General features: G+C 47.2%; 1 protein-coding gene across 1 annotated transcript in view; it reads right to left on the reverse strand.

Moving 5' to 3' along the window:
* The window catches only part of LMCD1 (LIM and cysteine rich domains 1), a 55,512-nt gene that overhangs the window by 2,564 nt on the left and 26,409 nt on the right, over positions 1 to 26,539 (reverse strand). Inside the window, exons 2-4 of the mRNA XM_054595216.1 lie at positions 22,888 to 22,976; positions 17,644 to 17,899; positions 10,675 to 11,004 (exon numbers count right to left, since the gene is read on the reverse strand). Of these exons, the coding sequence (XP_054451191.1) occupies positions 10,675 to 11,004; positions 17,644 to 17,899; positions 22,888 to 22,976 (675 nt within the window). The remainder of the gene's footprint in view (positions 1 to 10,674; positions 11,005 to 17,643; positions 17,900 to 22,887; positions 22,977 to 26,539) is intronic.

The following is a 26,539-nucleotide window of genomic DNA, read 5'->3' on the forward strand; positions in this document are numbered from 1 at the left end:
ACATAATGTACCTACATAATATCATTGATTTGGATCGTGGCTCACAATCCCTGAAATTCTTATTACTACAGAATAAGAAAATATTTGCTGCCCTTAGCTTTGGATGAGAACTCTGTTACCAAGCAGTCATTACACGTCAGCCCCCATCGAAGTAGGCGTTGTTTTGACATGTAGACATGAGTAGGCCTGTGTTAAGAGCCTAAACACTTAGTATTCTTAAATATTTTCATTACATACTTATTTATAATATACTTCTGTATATGAAGAGGAAATAAAAATTAAAATAGTGAAAGTTGAGGACAGAAAACCAAACGACAAAGGATGTCCTTGTGCCGATAGTAGTCCCTTAGCATAGTGGTTCTAGGGAAGGAATATGTTTGGTTAATTGACCCAGAATGCCGGCTAATGTTCCTTAAGACATGCTAGATTTGCGGTTTGCATTATGTCCACGAGGTGTGGTGTGAAAACCACATGCCTGGAACTCCTCAGAGGGTCTAACCCAAAAGTAAGTGATGAATCAGCATTCATTTATCTTCACCATCTCTTTTAGCATAGCTGTGAGGTGTCAACTATTTGGCAAGGGCTGCCCAAGTACCAAGTGAATTTTCTGTCTGTCTGGCGTTTTAAATTTCACGGATTGAAATTTCCAGTCCTTCCCTCTCACAGAGGGACTTGGTGCTGATCCATGACACCAGGTCGAGTATCATCATGACGCATCAGGGGGGCTCCCCATGGCGCATTTCCAGAGAAAGGGAAGGGGGGAGGGACTCATGCACCTGGGTGGGTCTGGGTCATCAGTAGGCTCCTGACCCAGGGAAGGGAATTGGAGGGTGACCATGGGTGGCTCTGAACCCAGGTTATGGGTTGGCTTTCACTCTGGAAGGAATGGGAAGCCCTCAGTGGTTCTCGAGGTGAGGAGTGCTGTGTTCTGGTTTGTAGTGTAGGGAGGCAATTGTGGCAGCAGAGTGGAGGGAGGAAGGAGAGATCTGTGCACGTGCGCTTGGCATCCGCTCCTTAGCATGAGGCGTGTCTCTTCTCCCGTTTCCCCAGCACCCCTGGCTCTTGGCCTCATTACTGCCAGTAGCCAGCCCTTCTAAGTAAACAGTGCGACTGTCACTTTATGAAAGTAAGATGTCTGGGTAATGAGTCCTGTCAACATGTGTCAGGAACCAATTTTCCCCTTCTGGTCTGTGAGCTGTTTTCTGTGCCCTTTTTCCTGTCATCTCAAAGAATGACAGATCTGATAGTGACCTGGCCCTGTCACCGGGTGGCCCCCCAACCACTAGGGACAGGCTGGCAACTGAGAGTCAGAATGCCTAGCCTGCTTGGGTCCTAGAAGCCAGGCCCTACACTCCTGGCACAAACTTATACTTTGTAATCTTTGGTACTGAGGTTTACAATTTCTAAATTGTAGGGGGTGATTGAGATGCGGGGGGGGGGGGGGGGGGCTGACTTTGTGACCTCGGAAAAGTTACTTACCATCTCTGTGCCTTAGTTTGGGAATACTGCTACTAATAATAACATCATAGGGCTGTTGCATGATTAAATGAGATAAGAAAGTTAATGGGCTAAGGGTTCAATAATAATTAGCTAAAATCTCATTATTCCCTATCCCAGCCCTCCTTATAAGTAAGAGAGCTGAGAGGCCCTGGCTGGGTAGCTCAGTTGGCTAGAGTGTCGTCCTGATATGCCAAGGTTGCAGGTTCAATCCATGGGCAGGGTACACACCCAAAGCAACCAATGAATGCACAAATAAGTGAAACAACAAATCAATGTTTCTCTCTGTTTCTCTCTTTAAAAAAATCAATAAAAACAAGTATAAGAAAGCCAAGGCTCAGAGGAGTTAAGTCACTTTCCCAAGATGACAAAGTCGTGTTAAAGCTGGGATCTGCCTTTGGTCTGGAGGCCTAGGGTTCCTTTTCATAACAGCACTGGCATGCAGGCTGGCATTGAGTTGTGAGAGTTTCATTGTCTGGTCACTGCTCCAGGCTCAGCCACAATCAGTGCCAGGTTTGGCAGGCCTGCCCCGATCCCTCTCCAACTGCCCCCACCTCTAAGACAGTGATTCTCAGGCTGGAGTCTGCCCCAGTATCCCACAGAGGGCTTGTTCAAACAGGCCGCTGGGCCCCAGCCCCGGAGTGTCTGGTTCAGTAGGTCTGGGATGGCGCATAGGAATTTGCAAGTTCCCAGGGGATGCTGATGTGATCAGGCATCCGCACTTTGAGAACCACTGTCATAGAGTGTTTAAAAATGATCTTTTAAATAAGCTCACCAAAAATGATATCACCAATTCGATTTGGTTACAGCAAAAGCCAATTTGAATTCCCGCCTGCTTAAATCCTAGACTATTTTTAAGAAAGCCCAATGTGGTCATTCTTAGGCCACTTTGCCTGTGAAGGAGACAGTGTGGTCAAGCAGAAGTCCTTTGGGACTGTTAAAAGGCATAGAGAAAAACATTCATCATTAGCATATCAGTGGGTTCTTACTCATACTCCCAACTATCTAAAATCAGAGCTTGTGCATGAGAATCTTTCCAACATTTGTCACATAGCTTAGTTTGCAGACTCTCTCCCCTGTGGGGAAGATGTCTGCCACAAACCTGTCATAGGTAGAACAAACATGACGTTTCTTCCAGTACCACTGAAGCTTTGCCCCATCCTTGTTCAAGTGGTGAGTGATTCTTTATGAAAAGGTTCTAAGTGAAAGAGCTGGAAAGAGCTGGAAAGTTGTGTATTTTGGACCTTGGTAATCTATCAAAATACCTGCTTTGAGAAAGCAAATCAAAATGCTTTGAGAAAACATTTTAGATTGGGTTGCCTCAGATGCTAAGACCCCAGAGAGCTGGGGTTCTCTCTGTGTGTGAAAATGATGTTGCAAATTCTGGGACCTTCCTCTAACCAGTGGGGTGTTACGTTCCTCTTTTTAATGTGCTCCTGCCTGAATGGCTTACTTCTGTCGAAGGGAAGGGGTGCTATGGACCCCTGACGAAGGTCACAAAGGCAACACAGCTCCTACTGGGCTTCCTCTCTCACTACACACACCCTGGCCCTGGGCAGGCAGGAAAGAAGTTCTGAGGCCTCCATGCCGGGATGACTATGTTGGGAAAACACACAGAAGCTACTGCTGGCCCAGCCCTAGGTGTTTACATAGTCCCAGCACCAAGGCCAGACGTATGAGTGAAGGAGCTTCAGAAGACTCCAGCCCCCATCCTGCAAGGTGCTTTCAATGACCCCACATGGACAGAGATCAGCTATCCCCACCGAGCCCTGCCCAAAGTGCTGATCTGTGAGCACAACGAGGGTTATTGTTTTAAGCTACTACATCTCAGGGAGGTTTGATAGGCAGCATGAGGTAATAGGAACATCATATGTGGGTCCACGGGATTTTTAAAACTTCTGAAATGGAACTAATCAAAACACGGAGTGTTTTAGGTGATAGCAGATTAATGACAGTGGCCAAGGTTTACACAGCCAGGCAACGGTCTCTAAGGGTTGAACCATGTTTGACTTCAGAGGAGGGTCAGCAGGTATGGAGAACCCTCTAAATGAGCAATCCTCTCTCCATCAGGGCTGCTAGAATTCTGTCCCGTTCCTGCTGTCTCTTCTGGAAGGCTCTTATCCAAAGGCCTACCCAGTCTAAACCCAGAGTGCCTTGTGAAAATCTCACCATTACAATATAGTAAATATTAACACAAGGGGCTTGAATTCAGGCTCTGGGTTCTTTCCAATGCAAATACTCAATAATTTATTTATAAACAGCATCTCCTCATTTCCTCTTATGGTGATTATGCACCATCTCTGCTCTGCAGCCTTACATATTCCAGAGTCATTGTTTTTTCTTTTCTTTTCTTTCTTTCTTTTCTGTTTTCTTTTCTTTTCTGGCTCGGGGTCATTTCTGGCATCCTCAGGCTGTTGCATTCTGTTCCCCACAAACCGTCATTTTCCTGAGGCTCCCGCCTGTGCAGGACAGGCAGGCTGGGTGCAATGCTTAGAGTCACGGCCTCTGGAATGAGGTCTGCACCATGGCTTCTTCACTGGTCAGCCCCTGGTCAAGTCGCCCCCCTCGCTGAGCCTCACTCTCTTCATCTGAAATTTGTGGCAAGCCCTGGCTTGTGGGAAAAGCTTTACACATGGAGGTCACTGCTATTGACAACCACTTTGCTTCATGCTTCCTCTTGGGGCAGGTTATTGAATATGGGGCTCTCTGTGATGCCAGCTAAAATGTTAGGTGTTCCTAACTGAATCTACCTCACTGGGTACCTAGTGAAGAGGGGGAGATGGAACCAGGAAGTCTTCATAAATCTGCACTTGCAAAGGAGAACGTCAGCCTGGGTTGTTCTCAAATCCAGCTTTGTGTACTGTGTGGGCAATGACTGACCTCTTGCAAATGGAGGCTGCTGAGGAGGGAAAGGCCTTACATGTGATCGTCCCTGGGCAACAGCCTCGCACGGTGCCTCCAGCCGGGGCTCTGCCAACGGGAGTTCCTACTCTTTGGGGCCTGGGTCGGGCCTGAGTTCCAGTTCTAGTTTAACCACTCACCGGCTAAGTGACTAGACAATTTCCTCAACTCTATGTTTTCTCTCTCTCTCTCTCTTTTTTTTTGGTCTGTGATCCAGAGTAGGAAATACATGTTATGGCCTGACAGTACAGAAACACATGTATACCTACACACCCCGAGACAAAAGGTTTCCAGAAAAATATTTACTACCTCTGAAGCACTTGCTTTTTTTTTTCAAAAAACATTAAAAAAATTCTGGTTGTAATTCACTAAATCGATTTACTGTCCACTAATAGGTTATGACTTGAAGTTTGAAAGCACTGTTTAAGTAAGCTAAGAACTTCTTTTAATATCTTAGTCTTTAAAAAGGGGGATCATATACCTTGTAGGATAATTCTTAGGATTAAATAAATTGACAATGTGAAGCCCCTGGCTCAGTGCCTGGCACAACGTAGTGGCCATTGAATGATAGATGACATCCTCCTCCTCGTCATCCCCATTGTCCATTAAACTATAATAGCCACATAAAATCAGATAAAACCAAAGTGATTCATAAAAAGGTCAAACTATTTTTCATGGGTCTTCAAGTTCCAGGATCAGCAAACTACCTCGATAGGCTGAATCCAGCCCAACGCCTGTGTCTGCAAATAAAGTTTTATTGGAACACAGCCATGGGCATTGGTTTAGATATTGTCTGTGGCTGCATTTGTGCTACAAGGACAGAGGTGAGTAGTTCTGACTGAGTCTGTATGGCTGCAAGGTCTAAAATATTCACTCTTCCTTTAACAGAAAAACTTTGCCAACCTGTTTTAGTCAATGGAATATTATGTGGTTCACTTCAGAAAAAACAAAAATGCTTGTGAGGCCTTATGTGGCAACATGGAAAAGTATTTACAAGTATAAAAAGTGGAATACAGGGAATTTTCTGTGAAAAAAAACCCCTTTCATGTTATTAAAATATTTCCACCACAAGGGAGGGAGGCAGATGTTGAGAAGCCTGGTAACCATGGTGATTTTTGGGGGCTGCTTCTCTGGGCCTCTTGCCCTCCAGTCCTCCAGCTCAGATGGGCACAAGGTGGGGGGCAGGGCAGTGGTTTCAAATTCCCAGATAGTGGCTGGCAGGCAAGCCGTCCTGCCAAGCCCACAAGCCAAACATCTGCTTGGACAATGATTTGGAAGTCCCTTGCCCACAAATATGTCCCTTGTTGGGGCTGGAGTCCAGCTGAGCCGCCAGCTGCTGTGGGTTTCCATCTGAGAGGCAGACCTCAGTGGAAGGGTGGGGACCCAGGTCTCTAGTCCCTCCTTTGTGCGTTCTTGTGGGAAAAGGGGGGTGGGGGCCACACTGCAATTTGGACCAAATTAAGAAATCTTTACAACTTCAAGGAAGGTCTTCACTTCTCTCAACCTGTTCCCCTCCTCTTAGTCACTCTCTTTGGCATGGCTTGGCCTGAAAAAAGGGTGGTGTGAGGAAGGGCCTGGAATTGGGGGGCAGGAATAATAATTACTAAAGGGTGGAGATTACATTAAATGCTATGTTCTGGCTTTCTCTCCCCCTTCTTCAGTTACAAGTTTGGGGTACAGGAAAGGGCGGAAATGCCTGGGCAAAATGACCGTGCCCAGGAAATATCTGTATATTCAATTTCTGAGAGAATGTCCAGTAAACTCCCTGAATGCAGGGAAATGGTTTGGTGGAGTTGTGAGCAATCAGAGCAGTAAGGTCATTGCCCGCAGGGTGCTCAGGCGCCCACAGGTTCCATCCAGGAGGGAGAGGGCGGAGCGGAAGGCTGGGAAAGTGAGTCTGGGGCTTCACCATTCTGGTGTGAAAGGGTCCAGGTTGCTGGAGCTGGCAGCTACCTGGCACAGAACCCATTGAAACCCCCAAGGCCTAGTGGGACTGGGGTGGGACAGGCAAGTCCTTCTGTTGTTCTTGGCATGCAGACAAGAGGCTCCCAAATTCTCTACTGGGCTGGGCTCTGAGTTACTCCAAACACTGCTCTTCACCCCAGGAAACCTAAACACACACCCCTTGGACTGTCATACCTACCCACCCACACTACTGGCCCACCCAGGACTTCTCAGGCTCCACTGGTCTATGAGGCAGCAGAACCTGGGACGGAATCCTAGCCTCGCTTCTCATCAGCAAGCTGGTTAACCTCTTTGTCTCAGGCTCCACATCTGTGAAATGGGTATAGCCACCCCAACCTCTCTTGCTTGTTGTCAGGGGGATTCAAAGAGATGAACAGGCCTGTTGTGCAGTAAACAGTTCCCTCCCATCCATGCACACACAGTGGGGCGAGTGAGGGCAAGAAAGGGAGCCTAAATATTTTTAGGTTTTTAATTGGCCTCACTGATTTAGAGGGCATGCCTTTGGGAGGGACAAGGGGGTGAGTTAGTATCTGGGACATGTCTGCCGTGGTGTGTCCTATGCAGAGGGGTCACTCTGAAGGTACTACCCACGGTACCTGTCTCTTCTACTCTCAGTAATAGTGATACTTTCAGAAAACTGCTCTGAGGCCGGCGTGGGCAGCCACAGCCCCTGGGTTCACTCTCAGGTGGGCCATGGCTGGCTTTAGGCTGCCTTGTCCTGTCAGGGGGCGGGGGTGCTGGCTGAAGGCCTGGGGGTTGAAAGCTGGGGGTGAGGTGCAGATCTTCAAGCCCTGCTCAGATCCGCATAACTGGACAGCTCTGGCCGCGAGGATGGGTCAGGCTCGGATGCCATTGTCTCCGCAGCCTAGCTGGCTCTTCATCATCTGGCCTCACTCACAGCTCAGCCTGTGGGTGGGAATTCCACACGGGTGAGCTGGGAAAGGCTTTTGGCCATAAGACTCCTCTGCTCTAGGTAACCCTTTCCTCTGAGGACACTGTGGTGAAGGGGCTGTGGGGACTGTCTCAGCGGCTTGACCCTGCTCGCCGGAGTCCAAGCCACTCCCAAGGTCTCCGAGGAAGGTCATGACTGACAGCCTGAGCTGCAGCACATAGCAAATGGAGAGCTCGTGGCCTCCGACTGAGGCGTGCAGTGTGGTCAAAGCCACGGCGGGTCAGGGCCAGCTGTAGAGCAGTGTGTTAGATTCGGTGCCTGTGTTTCCAGAACTCCCCATGGACAACTCAAAGAATGAGAGAGTGGTATACAGTGTTCTGCAAATTGGACTCCTGAAGCCTGGAGGCCAAATAAACCTAGGACATGTCTGGGTTATCGTCTCCTGGGCCCTCACCATAGATCAGATTGCTGATATCATTTTTTGCTGAGCTCATTCATAAGGTCATTTTTAACACTCTTTGGCAGTGGTTTTCAGAGTGTAGCCCCCAGACTGCGTCAGCATCAACCAGGGGACTCAGTAAAAATGCAGGTTTTCAGGCCCCACCTGTACCTACTAAGTAGGAAACTCTGGGGTAGACCCCTGTCCTCTAAATTCGAACGAGACTTCTAGGCGATTTTAGTTTGCGAACCGCTGCTTTAACCTATGAAGGCTCTGAGAAGTCCTGCTATAAAGAAACCCATTTAGTTTTGTTCACTCTAATGTCTCTCAAACTTACATGGCCACATTGACCTTTCTGTAGCACACTTCTAATAGCTTTCTGGGAAACAGAAAAGATGGACTTGGGGTCTGTCAGGGGTTGGTTTAAATCCCTCAGCCTTTCTTCACACCCTTGGGTGGTTCGGAGCTTTAAATTAGACGTTGCTGTACTTACTGCCCTTGGTTCACAGAAACACCCATTAAATTGCAGCTACTAGCAATAGTAAGAGTGATACTATTAGGATGATAAACAGCAATGTGTTACCAATATAGTTCTAGTATTATCGTTTCATGTGCCCTTCTTTTTGCCTCCATTTTTTTCCCATAAAATTCTGTTTGGATTTTGGATGTTCCACTGAATCCTGCAATTTCCTTCTCACATTCAGGCACTTAAGTTGAATGCCCTGAGCACTTTGAGTAAAGTTCACTGCCCTCATGAGGGGAACAAAAATCAGACCTTGTGCCTGATTCTTGGCACTGGTAGCTGTCCTGCAATGCCCTTTTATGAGAAACAAGGGGAGCGCAGCACCCAGGATGGCCAGCACCCATGCCCACAGAATGTGGCCACTGACTGGGGTAAAGCAGAGCCGTTCAGAGGGTGCAGCATGTATTTGGCATAGAGCAGGTGCTTAAATAGAGCAGGTGCTTAGTAAAGGTGACCTTGAGATCTAATCCTCCCAGGCAAAATGGCCACCTAAATTGTCCCCATCTTTTCAGACTCAGTTTAGTCTGAACATTCATTTATTCATTCATTTGTTCTTCATCCATGGGTCACATATTTATTGAGCAACTACTATCTCTATTGAAGGCACCTGCTGCAGATACAGAGAGGAACAAGACTAGATCTCAGCCTCTAGAGGTGGTGACAGACACCTCTAGACCTGAGGCCAATAATTAAATAACTAGCCACTGAATTTAGATTGGGGTTAGGGTAAAGAAGGAGGACACTGTCTTCCCCAGCCAACCCAGGCCAATCAATATTGGCTTCCTTAGGAGTCCCTACTTTATTTTCTGACATTTACTCTCTGGCCGTGTTTAAATGCTTCCTAAGTGTCAGAACTATTTCCTAGAGCTGACTGGAGGCAGGGATTTGGGATCTCAAGCCACCTTTGCCCTGCTTCCCCACTGAACAACATGCGGGGCTGAGTCAAAGATAAAATATGTCCTCAGATCTGCATCTCTCTCTTGGGATGGGCAACTGGGAAATGCCACGACTTAAAGAAGTCGCCTTCCAACGTGAAATTACACAGCATTTATCCTTATGGACAAATAGCTATTTGAGGGTGGATAGAAGGCAGAGTTGGGGAAGAGATTAACTTATAAAACACGATCACTAAATTTAATTTTTTAAAAGTCTCTGGGACATGTATTCTTCCTGAGGAATGGGTCTTTTCAATGTCATTGCCAAATCTGTGGTAGAAAAAGTAAGTTTTGTTCTTTTGCCTAAGAGTTCGCAGATGAACATAGTTTATTGGATGGTAACCCCCAATGAATGTGCCAACAGCATGGGGGACTGGAGACACAGGACTTAAATTTGAGATAACAAATCTGAGTCACTGCAGCAGGGAAGAAAGAGACCGGCTCTTTCTGGATGTGTGGACAGCGTCGTTCGGGCTGGCATTCCCCTGGACAGCTGGCTCAGACAGGTAACTGCCAGCCTCTTCCCAGCAAGTCAGGTCATTTGCTTGAGGGCCCTGTGTACTTTTATCTCCAAATGTCAAACAGAAGCATGAAATCACTTGAAGGATGAGGAGATTGGGCAGGGGTGCAAAAGGTAGAAGGGAGCTGGCAGCTGTGACACTTAGCAAACATCAGCCCAAGTGACACCAATCTCAAGGTTGTCCTTTTACTTCCTGAAGGACAGAATAAGGCTAACCCATCCCTGAGGTTTCACCACTCAGACTCTGGCTCCTCCTATGTATGTTCTCAAACAGCCTCCAGGGGCTCACCCGCACAGCACATCACCTGCCCTCCTGCTAGAGGAAACTTTCAGAAGCGCGGCTCAGATACCTGGCTACTTCCCATGAAAAGCCTGCCACAGCTCCCATGGCACTTGGAGTAAAGCCGTAAGCCCATGGCTTTCTCCAATATGGGGACAGTCTCCTCTTCTTGTTTGGTTTCCTGGGCTTGGCAGCCAGTACAGGCTGAGCGATACTTAGTGAGGAATGGATGGATGGCCTGACTCTTCAGGAAGCGTGCTTCTGCTGACCTGGCCAGCAGCTCACCATGCTTTTAGTCACATGGGACTTCCTTCAATCTTCTGACTGCTGTCCTCTCTAGAACTTTCACTGCACAGGCTCACCTCTTTAGGACGGCACAGGTCTTCCCTTGAAAGCCTAAAGGCCTGGCTGGCTCCTAGTTCTTCTGAGGCCAGCTTGGGCCTCAGCTTCTAATCCAAACCTACTTTCACCCCAAGCAAGCTTAGGTACCCTTTTTCTGAGCTGTGACACTTCGGTTGTCTGTGACTGCCACTGCACAGTGAGACTCTGGAGGGCAGTGTCCTTGTATTATTTTCCATGGGACAGTGCCAGGCACGGAGTGAATGAGCACCAAATAGCTGCTGGAGGCATGAGTATATGAGTGAATGCATGCGTGGGGGCCCTGACCGCGCAGCCCTGGCCAGGGTGGTTGCAGCAACCCCAGAAGCCTGGGAGAGACTTACGTATTCTTTGGCCGGGTCACCGATGCTGCCATTGGTGGTCGGAGCAGTGGGCTCTGCACCCTCCGGCTTTTCCTGCTGCTTAGCCTCCTCCTTGGGCAAGCCGCCCTGCCCCGGGAGGGCCACTTCTCCCACGCCCAGGGCCTCACTCTTATATTGCTTGACAAATTCTTCCATTAGTTTCAGCTCATTCTCCAAAAGTCCGCGGCAGCGAGAGGGGTCCTGGTCGTAGACGGGGAGCTGGTGCATGAGCTGTCGGCGGCGGTAATAGGCGCCTTCGGTGCCGGTCACTGGCTGCCTCTCCTTTGGGATGAGCTCCATGTACTGCAGGCCCTGGGCAGGAGGACAGAAACCTGTTGTGATTCTCAGGTCCCCAGGCAGAGATCTGAGAACTAGTGAACGATTTCCAGCTTCTTCGGGTGTTTGCAGAACCCAAGGATGCTCAGGGAAGGAGTGTTGTGAATTTTGGTGACACCCGAGAGAGGCCTAAAGAAGCTTTCACTCTCCCCCAAGTTGTAGTTGCAGTCATTTCTTTTGATGAGAATGGTGTGATTTAAGTAGATGTTCATTTTAGATTTGTCGACTTTGTGATATGTATTTTGTTTCCTTCAAAAATGGAGTATTTTTACTTTATTTACCTTATGTTAATGCTCCTAATTAAAAAAAAGAGTCAGTCTAGTTTAAAACTGCTTTTCTTAGAAAAGTATAATTAAATCATTATGGACATAAGGTTTTTCATGCCTTATTGATTTAAAAATATGCAAAGACACCTACTAATAGTAGAATCAACAAGGTCTCACATCAATAACATTTCCACATGGATATGAATGGTAACCATCTGAATATTAACATGTCCAGAATCACTGTCCAATTTGGCCTCTTTTTTTAAAAAAATAAACAGAAATCTTTTTAAAACATCCTCACCTAGGGATGTATTTATTGATTTCAGAGAGAGAGGAAGAGGGAAGGAGGGAGGAGAGTGAGAGAGAGAGAGGAGAGAAACATGGATGTGAGAGAGAAACATCGATTGGTTGCCTCCCATACGTGCCCCTACTGGGGATAGAACTTGCAACCTAGGTATGTGCCCTGAATGGCAATTGAACCTGGAAACTTTTGGTGCATGGGACAATGCTCTAATCAACTGAGTCACCTGACTGGGGCTGAAGAGAAATCTTTTACTTGGGTCGGTCCCAGCGATGGGGAGATTGGGGGAAATATAGGTCAAGGCCACACAGCATGAGAAACTGTGAAAGGCAAAGTATCCTTGCCAGTGGTTCTCCATTTCTTTGCCTGATCTTGACCATGACCTTGACACAGCCTCCAGGTTGCCTGATTCCCACTGCCCAGGGGGCTGCTGCCCTATTTACTCTTTTAGAACCTGCCTGCCTCATTTTGTATCATTGAGGCTGGATTCATCTTGGAATTGTGAGAATCAAAGTGGAAATTCATACTGTAATTTTTAATGAGCAGTCCAGTTGTTTTCTGCTTTTAGGGAGTAGGGGTGAGGGATATGAGCAGGGGGTACTAGTCCAGAGCCTGGTATTTGCTGTGTTTCATCATAAATGAATTCTGGATAAGAGTGTTTTTAAAGAAGGGAGAGGAGGCGACCTGGGTTCCTGTGGGACTCATCCATTGAAGGGTGGCTATGGATGTCCTCTTGGTGGCTCTGCCCTAGATTCTAGGGATACCTGGCTGAGATGCCTTCTGGGCACAGAATACCCTGTTAATCCCTGTTCATTGGCACAGACCCTAATACTTTTCAAGGTGCTTTCCCAGGTACAGGAGATGGCTTAGATGACGGACAGAGTCTTGGGGTATCAGGAAATTTGGGATTCAGCCCTGCAGCTGCTTTCTGTGGAGAGAGTACCCAACCCCTTTGAGCCTCAGTTTCCTCATCTGCAAAGCTCAGGGTAGACGGCATGACTGTTATGACTGTTAAGGTCTTGACGATCATGAGAAGCCTGTGGTGACCTCACTTGATCCTCATCACAACCGAGAGAGATGAGCAGCAGTAACCTGGGTTTACAGTCTGTGAAGGGGACCAAGGAGGTGATGATTCCTTGTTTGCCAAAGAGGCCAAGATCCTTCACCCAACACTAGGAAGAACAAGAATCTGACTACTCATCTAGGAAGGGCTTATCCTTGAACCTGTCTGGTGAAGACGAAGAAGACCCAAGGTTTTTCTTTTGATCAGTATGAGATCGCAGGTGGCTTCCAGCACAGTTATGTCAGACAGGCAGGTCTGAGAAACTCAGTCTCCAACTTCATGGTGCATCACTGGGGGACCTTGCACAAAGCTTCCTGGACCCACATGAAGCCTCTGACTTAGGAGTCTTGAGGGGCCCGGAAGTGAGCCCTATTACAGGTCCTCCTGGGTGTGTCTGAAGCAGGACATCTGAGGGACAGGGACTTCCTGGGGATGGTGGGTTGGGGAGTGGATGTGATCACCCAGAGGACAAGGGAAGCAGCAGTCCCACAACCGACAGGCTGGAGCAGGGCTTAGGGCCTTGGGAGATGGTTAGGGAACAGTCCCCAGGGGGCAAACACCCACACCAGCTTTTCCCATTTCTTGCCCTGCTATGAGGATCTAAGAAAGGATTTTGGAGAAGTGGAACGGGGGGCTTTGCTCACTCTGCCAAAATGTGCTGAAGCAGTCTCATTCAGCTCCTGGGAGAGTCACCTCTTCAATGAAGGCCACCTGCTCCCTAAGGTTGAGTGGTTTAAGGAATGATAGGAATAGCTAACACATGGTAATTACGATGTTCTAGGAACTCTTCTAGGTCCTTTACGTATGCGAACACATTTAATTCTGAGAATACCCCTAGGAGGGAGGTACTCATATTACCTCTTGGGAAACTGAAGCACAGAGAGGTTAAGTAACTCCCCAGGGTCATATAGCTAATATGTGGTAGAGACAACTTTGAACTCAGAAGCTTGGGTCTTAACCCCTTCTATTCTGCCTTTCTAGAAGATGGATGATTTGCTAAGAGAAATATGATGTTCTCTCTTCACTGGGGGAGTTTCCCTTTGTCATCATGTCAAGGTGAGTGGACTGGGTATATATCACCTGGTGCCAGGACGCCCTTCCTGCTCAGCTTTATAATTAAACTCTGTGGTAGAAGCCCTGGAGCAGTGGCCTCACCGGCCAGTCTCCTACTGATCCCTGCATTCAGTGACCTTTCATGGCCCTGTCCTGGCCGTGGGAGGGTGTGGCCTGTGGAACTCATGGGCTCCTGGCTGGGGCCCTGGAGACAGGCATTTTTCCTTCCCAGACGCCCAGTGCCCCAGTTGCAGCTCCAAGCCCCAGCTGGGTACTGTCTCTCTGCCGTCACACTGTCAAGGCCACCACATCCGCTGCCTACTGGTGTGTGTTTTATGATGCTGCCCTGGTTGGCCTAAGACTCCTGTCTATGTTTCTTACTCACACACTCAGGACAGACGTTACTAATCACCCTGATGAGGGTCTCAGAATCCACCTCAACACAGCCCTTCAGGCAATCGCTGTGGACTGCATAGGCTTCAGAAGGGAAAGGGGCGCAGAGACAGGGTTGGGTCTGAGTCAGCTGCCTGTGCCACTCAGAGCCGATAAGAGGATGCCCAGGTATCCAGGAAGCGGACTAAGGTCATGTTCCCAAAGCTTTTAGCAAGAGGCCTTTTCTAAACCCAGTTGCAAAGATTGGTTTAGATTTTAAGTTTTTCATAAAGACCTTTCTGAGTCATTTGGTGCTCTGCTGTCTGGCTGGGGCATCTTGGGTGAAGATGTTCCTAGAATCAGGCTTTATCAGGAGAGAAAAAAAAATGCAGACAGAAAAGTAGAAGGGAAAGGAGGTCTGTTCTCAGAGGTTGGGGCGGTAGATCGTGCGTGGACTCTGGAATCAGAAGATCCAATCTGGATCCTGCTCTTCCTGATTCTTCTCCAGTTCCCAGACAAGGACAGAAATGGGCTTCATGCTGCGTGTCAATCCTGGTCAATAGTGGCTACTTGGAGTATTGTGCTGAGAAGGATTCTGAGGGCTCAATTGTGGCAGCGCTTTGATTCAACAGCAATGTCTGCCAGGGGTGCGGGAGTAGAGGGTGAGGTATGAGCGAGTGCTTCCTCTGCATAGGCTCCTCACAAGCCTTTATTTGCTCCCCAATAAAATGGGACAGTAATGGACCCCTCACACAGGGAGTGGCGAGGTGTTGATACCATATCCAAAATGCTGGTTCCCTTCATCTTCTCCATCTTGCCTCCCCCCAAATCCTGGCAAGCTTTCAAAGATCCATTCAACACTCTCTCCGCTGTTTTTGGAAGCCTTCCCTAGATATGCTAACCCAAGATACCTGCCTCCCTTTCTACTGGTCAGGTTCGCCTGGCCTGGTCGGGTAGAGAAAAGCCCAATCACTGGGGTCAGGGAGGCCTGACTTTAAGACCTGTCTCTGCCATTTAAATCAGCTGTGGGACATCTGGCTAGCAGTGCCACCTCTCTGAGCCTCAGTTTCCCCTGCTGTATGTGAGGGTAATTAGTACATCCCTAACAGTATTGGAAAGTTAGATGAGATTGCACATGGATGGCTCTTAGCATAGTGCCTGGCATATAGTAAATACTCAATAAATATTAGCAATTAGGTTGACCGTGACCAGTTTTTAAAGGTTTAAGAATTTCTCTGGCTTTTGTGGTTGGGAATGATGAAAGATAGCAAGATTCAGTCCCATTTCCAAAATACGATCAGTCCCGATTATTTGGGAATTAAAAAAAAAGTTGGGAAGGTGAGTAGGAAGGGAGAATTGTCCGGTCTCAAAAATGTGACTTGGTCGGCAGACCAGATGCAGGGTAGACAGAGCGGCCTTTATACTGTGCGGTTTTATGAGGCATCATTAATCATGGTCTGATGATGCTGTCCTCTGATTAGTTTGGGGCCCAAGCATTTGGGGTTTTCACCAGCCAAATCCTGACACCCACAGCCAGCTCTTTTATGAGCTGCTTGCTTTAGTTTCCATTGACATCTCAGAGACCCACTTGATGGCTTACCCAGACCCGCCTTCGGAACCAGCTGGCATGTTTCAGCACTGCTGGCAAAGGCCAATTAACCATCTGAGTTTCCTTACATGTAAAATAATTCCTACCTCATAGGGTGGTTGAGCTCATGAATGTTGAAGTGCTCTTTTAAAACATGCTTTTTAAAAAGTACAGCTTTAAAAAATAAATCTTTGCCTCTGTTTATCACTTTATCTAGAGGGGATTTCCTCTCTCTTATGCTCTAGATTAGATCCCTGCTGCTCAAAATCTCTATGGTGAGGAATCCAGTTTGTTTGGTTAGTTTTCCCACCTAGTGCAGAGTGAGTTATGGGCTCCTTGCACATGATGAGAAGGTAGCACAGGCCACGTGAGACTTTCTCGTGAGTCTCACCACAGGGAATGAGAGTTCTCTGATCACATGCTTGGATGTCAACTTCTATAAACATTTCCCCACATTTATTCTCAGCTTTTGTACTTCTTGTGAATCAGTCACAAGGATTTTGAGAAGTGGTACTAGTCCGCAGACTGTAAGTGGAGTGTCACTGGCCAGGAGGGTGATGTAGCACAAATACTCAAGTCCACTACATGATCTCATGGTGCAAGGGGCAGGATAGGACAGTGTACAAGACAGTGTGGTGTCTGCCCTCGTGGGTCTTACTTCATTTATGAGGCAATTACAGTTTGCTTCTAAAAGCTTCTCAGGAAACAATGGAAAACAGAGAGAGGAGAATAAGAGGGTGGGTGGCATCTATTATACTTTGGATAGTTAGAGACCTGACTGTCAGAAGGACACAACCATGCAAGAAGAAGGACTATTTCAAGTAAGGGAACAGCAAGTGCAAAGTCCCTGAGGAGGTTGAGAGCTTAGTGGGTTTTAAGCAGGAAGGAGGAAGGCCAGTGCCATGTAACTTGAGTGACAGGGGTGGAGCAAGAGCTGTGGGAGGAGCCTGTGGGGATGGGACCATGTAGGACTCCAAAAGTTCTCTGTTCTCCCAGGAGAGATTTAACTAAATGTCAGGCTTGCATCTCTAAAACTGCAGGACCTCTTTTAGCTCATTAACTTGTAGAAATCATCTAGGCCCTTGCTGTCCCAGGTGTGGCCTGGTGACCAGCAGCATCAGCATCATCATCATCTGGGAGCTTGTCAGGAGTGCAGAGTCTTAGGACCTGCCCAAGCCTACTGGATGCACTCCTGCAAGCTCTCCCGATGATTTATATGCTTGTTAAAATTTGAGAGGTCTACTCAGAATTGGACTGGCTGCTCGGTCCTGAAAGTGGCTGCACATGGTATTACCTGGGGCATCATTTAAATGCTCACTTCCGGTGATTGCAGATTTCTGCAATCTGGAACTTCTTATTTAATGGTCTGGGGTGAGGCCTGTGCATGGGGACTTTTTACTAGTCCCCAGAAGATTCCATGGGGTAACCAGGGTGTGATCTTGTACAAGGCGCCTGTTCTCTGTGGGCCTTATCCTTTCTACCCTCCTCAGGGCTTCTCCAACTATTTGCCCAAGCTTTCTCTGTGTGCCTCTTCCCCACAGTTGTAAAGAGCCAGTTTGGTTCTGTCATCTAAGCCCAAGAGATTTCAGCTGCTAGGAAGAAGCAAGAACTATCTCTCTGCTGTCCTGGAGGCTTGCAAATGACACATCCCAACCACTCTGAGGGGAAACAAACATGGTGCAGATGAAGACAAAGACCTGGAGAGTTCTGGATGATAAGCCATTCAGAAACCGTAAGCGGCCCTGGTCTAGAATTGGAAGGGCTCTCAGAGTTCATAGGAACAACTCTACCCATTTCATGGATGAGGAAAACTGAGTCCCAGACAGTCTTCACTTCAAGATCACACTGGGAGGGAGGAACAGAAGTGAAACCATAGCCATCCCTATTATTTCTATAACCTTGCTAACCTGTGGCATGGCTAACATTTACAAAGGTAAGAAAACAACCACTTGGTTGGAGGAAGCTCTCTTACCAGTTTCTGGGTGACTCCGGGGGGAGCCCACTCATAGGTGATGGTGTCAAAGGTGGGATCTTTCCCAGTGGCAATCGGATTGGTCATGATCATCCTGTTCCTTTTGTAAATTCGGATGCCATCCCCGCCTTTCACCCGGGCTGTGAGGGTAGAATACTTGGAGTCCATCAGCAAGCGGCCAATTTTCCGATCATCTTCCAGGTCGGAGCTCAGGCAGTGGTCCTCTTGGCTGCATTTGCATGACTTGCATATTTTCCTAGGGTGGGGTAGAGATAGGGACAGGTGAGATCAACCTCCAGGAAAGACAGGCAGAGTCTCCTCTGGCAGCACCTACCCTCTTGAAAGCAGAGCAAAGTTTAACTCCAGTGACTTGAAAAGGTTAGCAACAGACACACGGTAACCTGAGACCAATGGGCCTTTGGGGTTGGGACTGCACTTGGGAGTCTGTAGTCTATCAGTCTGTCCTCCTGTGGGGACTGGGGGGTATGACTTTTGCTGGAAGAAACAGCAACACATTTACTCTCACAGTAGTTGTGGTGGCAAAGGCTGGTTCATTCACTGGAGATGCTCTAAAGCAGGGGTCTTCACGGCCTGTGGGGCTGACCCTGGCCCATAACCTGCTTCGGTAAAAAAGTTTTACTGGAACAAGGCCATGACCATTCATTTGCATATCTTCTTTGGCTGCTTTGGGGCTACAATGGCTGACTTGTATAGTTGCACAGAGACCATCTGGCCCGCAAAGCCTAGAGTAACTATTATCTGGCCCTTTATAAACAAAGTGGTGGACCCCCTGCTTTAAAGAATTTGAAATTGTCTCCTAGGATTCCTGAGCTTCATAGCTTCAGCAACTTTTAAACTCTTGAGCACTCATTCTGAAGTTAGAACAGAGCTGGAAATTTTCTTCAGGAAACTGGTGGCCAGGAGCCAGTGGGAAGAGAATGAACTTAGAAAACCCCTAGGGCTGGAGAGACTGGTGTTCACTGGCAAGTCTTGGTCGTGAAGCTGGGAGAAGGAAAAGCATCCTGGGGAAGCTTCAAATTCACTGGAAAGCCTGGCCCTTTTCTCTGACAAAAACAGAAGTGACTGGCTATTTTGTGTCACACTGTTATAGTTTAGGAATCCAGAGTTCTATGTCCTAAAAGGAAAAGTTTGCCACTCTCTTTCTGGCTGTCACTGTAGGCATGCTGTATCCCAGATGTACCATGCATGCGATTTAAGCACTTGTTACGTCAACTGACCTCTTTCAAGACCTGATGCAGTGACGGGGCAGCCTAAGCAAGAGAAATGTCACTGTAGCAGCATGAGCACTTCCTAGCCAGACATGCCTGAAGAAACCCTCCTTGACTCTTCTAAACTTGGGAGATTGATATGTTTAATCATAGATCACAAATATTGACTGTGGGGTTAGGAAGAGTATGCCTTGATGGTCTACAGTAGTGGTTCCCAACCAAGGTCAATTCTGTCCCTCAGGGGGATTTGGCGATATCGGGAGCCACATTTGACTGTCACAATGGGGTGCTACTGCTTTCTATAGGGTAGAGGCTAGGGGTGCTGCTAAACATCCTACAATTCATAGCTTCCCCTTTGCAACAAAGAGTTCTCCAGTTCCCAATGTCAATAGTGCTGAGACTGAGAAATCCTTGTGTAACATGAAGAGGAGATCCCCTCACAACCTTCGAAGAGCTTACGGCTGGGACGGCAGAGGAGGAAGAATCAGATGGAAACTATGATGTAAAATAGAATCAGGTTGGGCCAGGTGAGAGCTGCATGAGCTGCACGGTGGCTCTGCCGGGCGGGGCCGGTTCTCCAGGCTGTTTGTGTGCGGGGCATGGACAAGGGCTCAACGGTGGTGAATTTGGAAAACAGTGGGTTTACAGAAGGTGAAACACCTTTTTTAGTGTGAGGCTCCTTCTTGTCTTTGATGTACTGATGTGCAGCGTGACCCCAAGTAGTCCCAACATTATTTGAGGAGAAGCTTGCAGTCCAGTTCTATTCAGTGGGCTGCAATCTGAAAAAAGTAAAAATTGATGATCTCCAGGGTAATTCTAGCATCTAAAGGTGATGCAGGGCAAAAATTAGGTCTTTTCTTTCTCATAAGAGGGAGTTGCTTGTTTTGTGGAACTGGAGCTTTTTATTTATGATCAGTAATATTCCCATGCCTCTCTTTTTTATGAGGCAGGGAGGAGACCGCCTCTCCAAGAAGATAACACCACTGGTTCAGTGTGGGCAGTGACAACAGGAAGTGGAAGGAGGAGGAAGGGGAAGGAAGTGAAAGAAATCCCAATCTCTCACCCATCCTCTGACCTCCCCAATACCTTCCTATGTGAAACTGGGCAAGGAAGCTGCCTTTTGCTTTCCTGGCTAACATAGACTCTCAGGATGCTAGCAGAGATGTTGAGGATGTAAACACTTGGAAATGGAAAATGTTGACAAATATGAGATGTCCATTGAGATTGTGTCCACATTGTTTCCCCTATATTCACGTTTTTCATGTTGTCAGGCACATGGCTCGGACTTTATAGAAGTCTTCCTCACTCTTTCCAGGTACGAGGATTGTAGAGGACACATATACACAGGTTCTCAGTGGTGGTAAAATGGCCATTTCTGCACCCTGTCATGGGCAACCTTTAACTGTAGAAAAGGCAGAGCCTTGGAATCTAATTCCAATCTAAATATTAGCCCAGCATAGGTCCGTGGTCAAGTTTATTACCTATCAAATGAGAAGGTTGTGTACATCAGGGTCGGCAAACCATGGCTGATAGGCCAAATCCCATTTTTGTATGGCCCATGAACTAAGAGTAGTTTTCACATTTTTAAATGGGTAAAAACTTTCAGTTTCCATGTCCTTGAATAAATTAATGTTTTCATGCTCTAAGGACCAACGTGAATAGGTGTGACAGACACCTTATGACCTGCAAAGTCTAAAATGATTCCTATCTGGCTCTTTGCAGACAGTTTACTGACCTCTAGTCTAGCTGATGAGTTTTCAAACTTGGTTGGGCATCCAGATCACCTGGGGAGCTGGGTAAACTTGGAGATGCTGTGCCCTGGCCCCTGCTAGTCCGACTTATGGGTCTGGAGTGGGAGCAGGACACGGGCATTTGTGATTTTGTTCCCAGGGTGATTTGATGCACACCAAAGTGCGAGAGTCACTACCCATCCTTTCAGGAATTTAAGCAGCTCAGGTTGACTTTCTCTAGATTGTCCCTCAAAAAGCTTAGGAAGCCCAGCTTTTATGTGACTACAGCATTATTGATGAAGATGCTCTGCCCTGGTTAGAAGAGGCAGAATTAATACTACGGTTCCCAGGACAGCTGCTGATGGTGGCCTGCAGACAGGACCTCGTGAGAAGGGGCGCCATCATGAGGAGGCTAGGGGAGTTTATAAAGAGCAACCCCTAGGAGAATGCAAAATTTTGTAATTTGAAGAGCCAGTGGTCTCTCTTCCATTTTTTCATAGTATGTCCTATTTTCCTTAAATCAGATTTCCCCCCTCTATCCCCTGAAGTCAGTGTATATTGAAAAAATATAGTTAATTAGAATAACGATATAAAAAGTCTTTGCGTGCCGGGAAGAGACCTTGCGTTGGGCTCTCTCTGAAATGCCTAGAGTCCTGGAGGTGTGTTTTTCTCCTCCATGAAGGGAGATTCAGCATCCTGTGAAGTTTGCCAGATGGGCAAGGAGCCCAGCATGACCAGTGGGAGTGCAGAATGCTAAAGGCTGCTGGGGGAGCTCCTCCCTGCTTTCCTAATGTTTGTTCTGAAAGTCTGCTCTTGTACCCTCCTCTCTAAGTAATGCTACTCTCCTGTGCTTCTGATACTAATTCTGTTCTAATTCCACTAACCATGTGAATTATTCATTTGACTGTAAATAATTTGCCTCAAACTATGGAATTATAAAGCCAGAAGCGGATCCCAGAGCATTTCAGCTCCAACATCCCCATTTCTCCAATGAGAAGTCTAAGGCTTAGAGAAGGGAAGCATTTTATTCAAGCAGAGTCAGCACATGAATTCTGTCCTGTGAGTGTTAGTTGAGAGCCTTTCCCACTAAACCAGGCTGGCTACCACTTTGCCTTTTACATATAATTCAAACTATGGAGAGTATGGGAACTGGAGCATACAAGTGGTTTGCTCCACTTAGGGGTCCCTCCCTAAGGGTGGGACCTCATTGCTTCAATATGGCTTGAATTTAGGTCCCTGTTAAGGTTGTTTGAACCAAAGAGGACACTTGAGATGCAGGAAGGACCTGCAAGCTGTAATCTGTCTTTCTCAAGGATAAATTCCAGATGTCCTGGCATGGAGTTTCCCACAGACCTGAGACTGAATCCTGCCATTTAGTAGCCATCACCCCATTACCCACCCTCAGTTTCCTGATTTGCAAAATTGAGATATTAATACCCATTAGTTAGGATTAGCTTAACATTTAAATACAAAAGATTTAGCTCAGTTCAATAAATATTTTTGTAATGCCTTCTCACAGTAGAAGCTAACACCTCTGAGACAAAGGCCTCCAAAATTTTGTTCTGCCACCAAGTGCCCAGAGCAATGTTCTGGCAGTGGAGGAAAATAGCTTCTTTTTTGCTACGATGCCCTACAGAGTCTCATGGGACTGCAGGCACAGTCACACAGGCTGTGCCCAGCACAACTTTCAGGGGTGCCGTTCACATAGATACTGTTGTGAACAGTGCTGGGATTGTGCAGTGTGGCAGCCCTACCTCTAGTTTTCAGAGTCCTCAGTGAAAAAAAAAAAAAGAAAAGAAAAGAAAAGTCCAGCTGGCTCTTAAGGTCCTCCTGTGTGCATATGAATACCACATCTTGGTTTGTAAGTGTGTGGACACTGTGACTTTTATTTCTGTCCCAGGGGCACTCTCAGATCGGAACCCACCAACAGGGATAACGGTGCAGTGGGAGGAGATCAACCCCATGCACCAAACCCCAGGACAGACAACTCTACCCAGAGTGGACCAGGCACCAGCTAACCTACTGCCCACACCTTCCCAGCGCAGTCCTTGCTGGGCTGAGCCTCCCCCTGGAAACGGTTAATGGAGTGCTAAGCTCCTTCTCATCTTGGATCCCAAGGTCTCTTCTGGCATTGCTGAGTTAGGCCAAGTGGGAGTGCATTTGCTCCGAGCCACTCCTCCCCAAAACGTGCATCCTAAGCAGTCCCAGCAGAGAATGACCAGGGTTCCCTGAAAGGACAGCCAAGAAGTGAAGGCAGGCAGAGCCTTCCTGACAAACTCTGTTACCTCCACGAATGTGGCTCGAAGCCCGAACACGTCCCCTTGCATCTCAAACAAGGCACACCTCTTGCTGACTGCTGCTGGCCCAGGGACATCTGGAAAAGGAGCAGAAAAGAGGGTGTTTTCCTTCCAAACATCTTGGACAAGGGATGCTTGACCTCTAATAACTGGTATGCCAGCAAAGGGATTGTGTAGGATTCAAAGGGCTTGAGATGAGTAAGCCATCACTAACTGTTTACCAGGAACACTTACTGTTTACCACCACTTACTGTTTACCAGATGACCAGCTGGGAAAGTGGCCATAGGGCAGGCACGTGTAGAAGGGTGGGGCACTTCCCAATAAAAATGCAGTTGGGGCTCATTCCCAGCCTACAGCGCTGTCACTAGTTACCAAGGCTGCTGTGGGGGACCATCTGCTCCTTCCTCCTCCCTCCCCCACTTCCCTGATTCACTTGTCACTGGAATGGAATCTTCCAGCAAATGTCCCCTCTCCCTCATTTATTTAATTTATAGATAGGGTGTGATTAAAGCAAAGAGCAACCCAATGTTCACGCTGCCAAATGTTTATAGCCCAAAGCATAACTTAAATATTTTGCTGAAACATGGAACATCGGGAACATTCGAAGTCTGGCCATGCTTTGGAAGGAGAACGATGCATGGGTCAGTTTTTATTTTTCGTTAACAGCCAAAGGTAATAGAAGTGCAATGGCTGCTGCTGTTGACATGTTGAGACCCAAATGGCTCTCAAATGAGGTCTTGATACCAGAGCATCACCAGAAGCTTGCCAGAAATGCAGACTCTCAGGCCCCACCCAAGCCCTTTGAAATCAGAATCTGCTATTTAACAAAATTTAGAAGTCTCGTATTATAGTAGAACTGGAGAAGGAGTGGGTTGTTAGCACATAGATCTGCTGGCTGAGAATCTTACCTGAGTCTCCGCTGGGAGTGGGGGTGTGTGTGGATGACTTGGGACAGGTATGTATATGTACTATGATTTTATCAAAAAGCAAGGCTCCCTCAGCTAGTAAGATAAAGGGATGAGCTCATCATTTAACAGGCTATGGATCTACTTGACCATTTATTTAGCAGCTACTATGCGCCAGGTACAGGGATACATCATAAGACCAGGTGTGCCCCAGAGAAAGTCATAGTCTACGGGGAGATGGAGAAGGAAAAACATCCTTATCACCTGCTCCCAAAAGGGGTAATTTTGAGGCAAGGAAGTTGCTGACTGTGTAGTAGAAAGACATGAACTCTGGAGTCTGAGAGACCTGAATTCCAAACCCAGCTTCATTACTTAACAACCATGTTGACCTTTGTTGAAATGAGCCAGGTTTTCTTATCTGTCAAAGGGGTACAGAAATAATGTAGGTAAAGTGTCTGACTGTATTAGGTACTAAAAATATTAGCTGCTAATATATTATTTTCACAAAGACTTTAGGAACCCAGAGCCACGTGTCAGTAAACCTGTATGGGAAATCCAGGAAGGCCGCTTAGAGGAGGTGACTCTGGATCAGGGCGGAGTAAGATGAACTGGCAGAAAAGGTGGAAGGGATTCCTGGCAGAAGAAAGAAAATGTGCAAGGGCAAAGGGTACAAAAGAGCTTGACAGGTAGGGTGCTACAGCCTAAGCATGCCATTTTGGACATGTCAGCGCTCTTGGATCTAATGCACATTCACAGCTTTGGCAAGTAAGAGCGGTAATACACATATTTGAAGGGAAGTATATTCATATTTGTGCCTGATCAGTGTTAGATTTGTGTTAAAATTGAAAAGCAAGATAATGCATACCTCCACCCCCACTTGCTATGCTGGGAGCTTTCATTCACAGGCAGAACTTTGCTCCTTGAAAACACTTGTTCTTGATGCCTTGGATTCCACTAGTTTAAATACAGTGATCCCTTCAGACTTCATAGCTGAGCGATTCAAAGGTTACTTTGGGAGGTATACAACTTATGGCTAAGGCTCCACCATGGAATTGTTTTAAATAGACCCAGAGGCAGTGAGGCCTGGGAACAGAAGAGCTATGTGGAAGCATTTCATAAGTGGCCAAGCACCCTGCAAGCTTGAGCATTATCGTTCTTCTAATGAGTGGCTGATTTAAGAGTCATCCTATGAGGGGATTAGTCCTGATGCTTGGCCGGAGGAGTTGAGCGGCTGGCTCAGGGTTTGGTTTAGAAACAGTGATGTAAGGCAGCAGAGCACAGCAGGGCACCGGCCTGCAGGGCGGGGGTGCGGGGGTGGCCCTGCGGTGCCAACTCGGACATTTATAAGCTGTGCAGCTAGAGGCGACTCATTTCCTCACCTGGTCCAAATTGCTCCTCTGTAAAATGAGAAAACTGTCTGGAATTGGGGTTTTGTTCTGAATAATCTTCGTTCTATGAGATGTTACATAGTGGTGGAGGACTGGGGGCTGGAAGGAATACATGATCAAATGAAAACGGTGAACACCAGGTGCAAAAAGGCTTCCAGAGCCTTTCAAGTGCCAGCCTACACTGGAAATGAGAAGAGAGGTGGCGGGAGTCCCAGTTTTGTGCCTTTCTTCTGCTGGATGTGGGCAAGAGACTGGACTTGTGGAGTCTCAGTTTCTTGTTTGTGTCATGGGGATGATGTGAATCAACCTGCCCCATGCAGTTACCATGAGGCCGAAATGGGTTGCTGCCTGGTAAGTGCTGTGCCCGCACTTATTACTTACTGTGTGTTGTTGCCATTACTTCTTGTGTAAACAGTCTGAGAGGCCCTGAATCAGGTGTTCTCAAAATTTTTCTTTTTCCTTGGCTTCAGAATTTGAGAGAACTTCAGAGGGACTACTTTTCTAACTGCACACCCCATATCTTTGTTTCATGGATATGTGTTGCCTCTCTAAGTGCAGGAAGCAGAGGGCTGGCCCTAGTCTCCATCCTGCTAGTGGGACAGTTTCCATGGCAACAGAAGTCTGTGGGAGAGAAAAATAAATGGCCTTTTGAGGAAGAAATAGGTCTGGGCCATCAGGCCACACTTGCAGCTGGTTTCCTGGCACACTGTTGACACAATAAATAGCCATTTGTCCACTGCATATGATTCATCCAGACCCAGTTATCTCTGACACAGAAAATGATCTTGTCTATTGAGGAGGGGAAAACATCAACCAGAAATAGTGTTTCAAACAACATATTCCGGTTTATAAACAGTGGGTTTGTCTGATGTGGACTGCATCTCTGATAAGAGATGGCACAGTGGCCTACAGTGGCTCACAGTAGCTAAGAAGAGAAGCACTTAAAGGACCTGTCACTTAAAAAAAATGCGTTCTTGGAATATAGCATCTATTTTGTCCTTTTTCTTGAGGGGAGGATAAAATGTTTTGACAATTTTCTTTGGCTCAGGATAGTAGGATGTGGTTCCTTTGATGTTGTGGAACAGAATCGTGTGAGGGGCTGAACAGGACTTAGACCAGGAGTCCCCTGGGGATGCAAGGGACAGGGCCAACAGGGACTCCTCCCTCCTTTGAGCATTTACCTCCAGGTGAACCCCAAGGGAAGTCTTAAAGGGGGAAAATATCACCAAGAACCGTGCAGGACGTTGATGATGAGGAACCAGAAAGGGGAAATACAATATGGAGTTTAGGGGTGAGCATGGGAGCTGGAATTAGAAATGGCAGTTCTCCTCCCAGCTCAACTTCTC

This window comes from Pteronotus mesoamericanus, unplaced genomic scaffold (assembly GCF_021234165.1).
Source record: "Pteronotus mesoamericanus isolate MK-2021 breed Mesoamerican mustached bat unplaced genomic scaffold, CSHL_Meso_final scaffold_54, whole genome shotgun sequence".
NCBI classification, from domain to species: Eukaryota; Metazoa; Chordata; class Mammalia; order Chiroptera; family Mormoopidae; genus Pteronotus; species Pteronotus mesoamericanus.